The 2,088-nt window shown below is 52.2% G+C and overlaps 1 gene segment (V, D, J or C); it reads right to left on the bottom strand.

Moving 5' to 3' along the window:
- Positions 1-1,219: 1,219 nt before the first annotated feature.
- LOC109378626 (Ig heavy chain V region 1B43-like) lies at positions 1,220-1,967 on the bottom strand. The segment is given in 2 exon segments: positions 1,220-1,792; positions 1,876-1,967. Coding segments are annotated over 2 exon segments (399 nt in total).
- Positions 1,968-2,088: the final 121 nt, after the last annotated feature.

Here is a 2,088-nt window from a genome sequence, read left to right on the forward strand (position 1 = left end):
ACCTTGCAGCACTTACACCCCTTTCTAGTCACAAAAATGAGATATATTCTGCTTGATACAATAGTGCAATTGTTGGTGGTTAGCTCTTTGAGGGTACAGCCAAATGGATGCTTTAGAGAGAGTGAGTAAATATTTAACCAAGTCGGAAAAGAATATATTAAGTGTTTGTACTGAGAGTAATACTCAGTTATCCTTTATTTTTTATCCAGCTTAAATACACCCAACTCATGTGCCTTTCTATATCTTAAATTTATCTTCTTAACATACCTCCAGTTTTGGGACCCCTCTCAGTCCTGCTTCATGTCTTTCCCAGACCTTTAGCTCACAAATGTCTGACTCTACATATGGGCTGATCACTGAGACATGAGGAGTCACCAGCATCCACTTTGTTCCCTGTCCTTTGTGTCACCACAGCCACCCATGAGGTGTCCACCATGGTGCTCTGTTCAGGAGGTTCCATCAGGATGACCTGTATCCTCAGGCTTCTGCATTGTTAGAGTCACAGGGGTCAGCAGCCAGCTATGCCCCCACCTGATACAGGCCTGTCCTGCAATAGTGCTTGTGTCACTGTGATTCATATGTTTTCATGACACGTGGGCTCAGCAGGTCCCCATCATACCCAGTTAGACGCCCTGGGGTATCCACAGATGGACACACATGTTAGATGAATTAGGAGATGACGTGGGGGCATGTGAATGCCCACGTATGTACTGGACCTCCCTTCTGTGACGGATACTGTGGGGGAGCTGGCAGTGTGTGCAGAGCTCCAGCCCCATGGAGCTCAGGGTCTAGGATGGATTTAGTGAGAATTAGGACAGTAGGTGACAGAAGGTGATGTTAGGGTGGTTTGAAACATACACTTGAGTAAATGAGGACCGAGAGGTTAATGTTGTGATGCTGTAGGGAGGACGGAGACCATGGGGGGTAGAGGTCCTGGGGGCTGAACATAATCCCGTGGGGCCACGTGTGCCTGTGGGAAGGAAAGGGCCATGTGGGGACCCCGTGGGCATGTGGGGAGCAGAGAGCCTGAGCTCAGCACACAGGGGCCGGGACTGTGCTGGGGTCTCTCTGTGGGAAATGTTTCCCAACCACAGGGAAGATGAGAGTCCTCAGGATGGTCTCTTTCTCAAGAAATAACAACAAAACAAACAGGAATTTGGTGAAGGAAGGGTCCCTATCACTGGTGACATGTCATTCTGAACAGTGTTTCCTCTTTGTTTATTGACTTCTGAGAATAGGAGACATAAGAGTAAGAAAAATGATTCAAGACTTGTCCCTGGGGGCAGCTGAGAAGTTTTACAGGAAACCTCTGTTCCCAAAGGAAATCCCTTCCCCACCCAGGTCTTCACAAGCTCCTGGGGCTGGTCCCTGTGCTCAGTGTGTCCTGAGCGCCCCCTGGTGTTCCGAGCGCCCCCTGAAGCCCAGCCCCTCCTGTCCCCTCAGGGAGGTTTGTGTCTGGGCTCACACGGACTTCTCCTCACTGTGTGTCTCGCACAGTAATACACGGCCGTGTCCTCGGAGGTCACAGTGTTCAGCTGCAGGGAGAACTGGTTCTTGGACGTGTCTCTGGTGATGGAGGTGCGGCTCTTGAGGGACGGGCTGTAGTATGTGCCCCCACCAGAACAGATGTACCCGATCCACTCCAGCCCCTTCCCCGGGAGCTGCCGGATCCAGTTCCAGCTGTAACCACTGGTGATGGAGTAACCAGAGACAGTGCAGGTGAGGGACAGGCTCTGCGAGGGCTTCACCAGTCCTGGGCCCGACTCCTGCAGCTGCACCTGGGACAGAACACCTGGGGACAAGGAGAATCAGTCTGTCACTCATGTGCAGTCACAGCCACCCCAGAGACCCATGTCTAACATCTGAGACTCTCACCTTGGGGGGCTGTCATCAGGCACAGGAGAAGACCCAGCAGCCTCATCTTCTAGAGCACAGCTCTGCCTTCCCCAGAGACTCAGCCCTGTGTGAGGAGAGAGCTGTGAGTTCACAGCCCAAGGAGGGTTTTACCCTGGAGCCTGCAGAGAAATTTGCATGTGGGGCAGCCTGGTCCGTATAAGTGGGGAGCACATGGGGCAGTCACCTCATGTC

Source organism: Hipposideros armiger, unplaced genomic scaffold (genome assembly GCF_001890085.2).
Source record: "Hipposideros armiger isolate ML-2016 unplaced genomic scaffold, ASM189008v1 scaffold_2295, whole genome shotgun sequence".
NCBI lineage: Eukaryota > Metazoa > Chordata > Mammalia > Chiroptera > Hipposideridae > Hipposideros > Hipposideros armiger.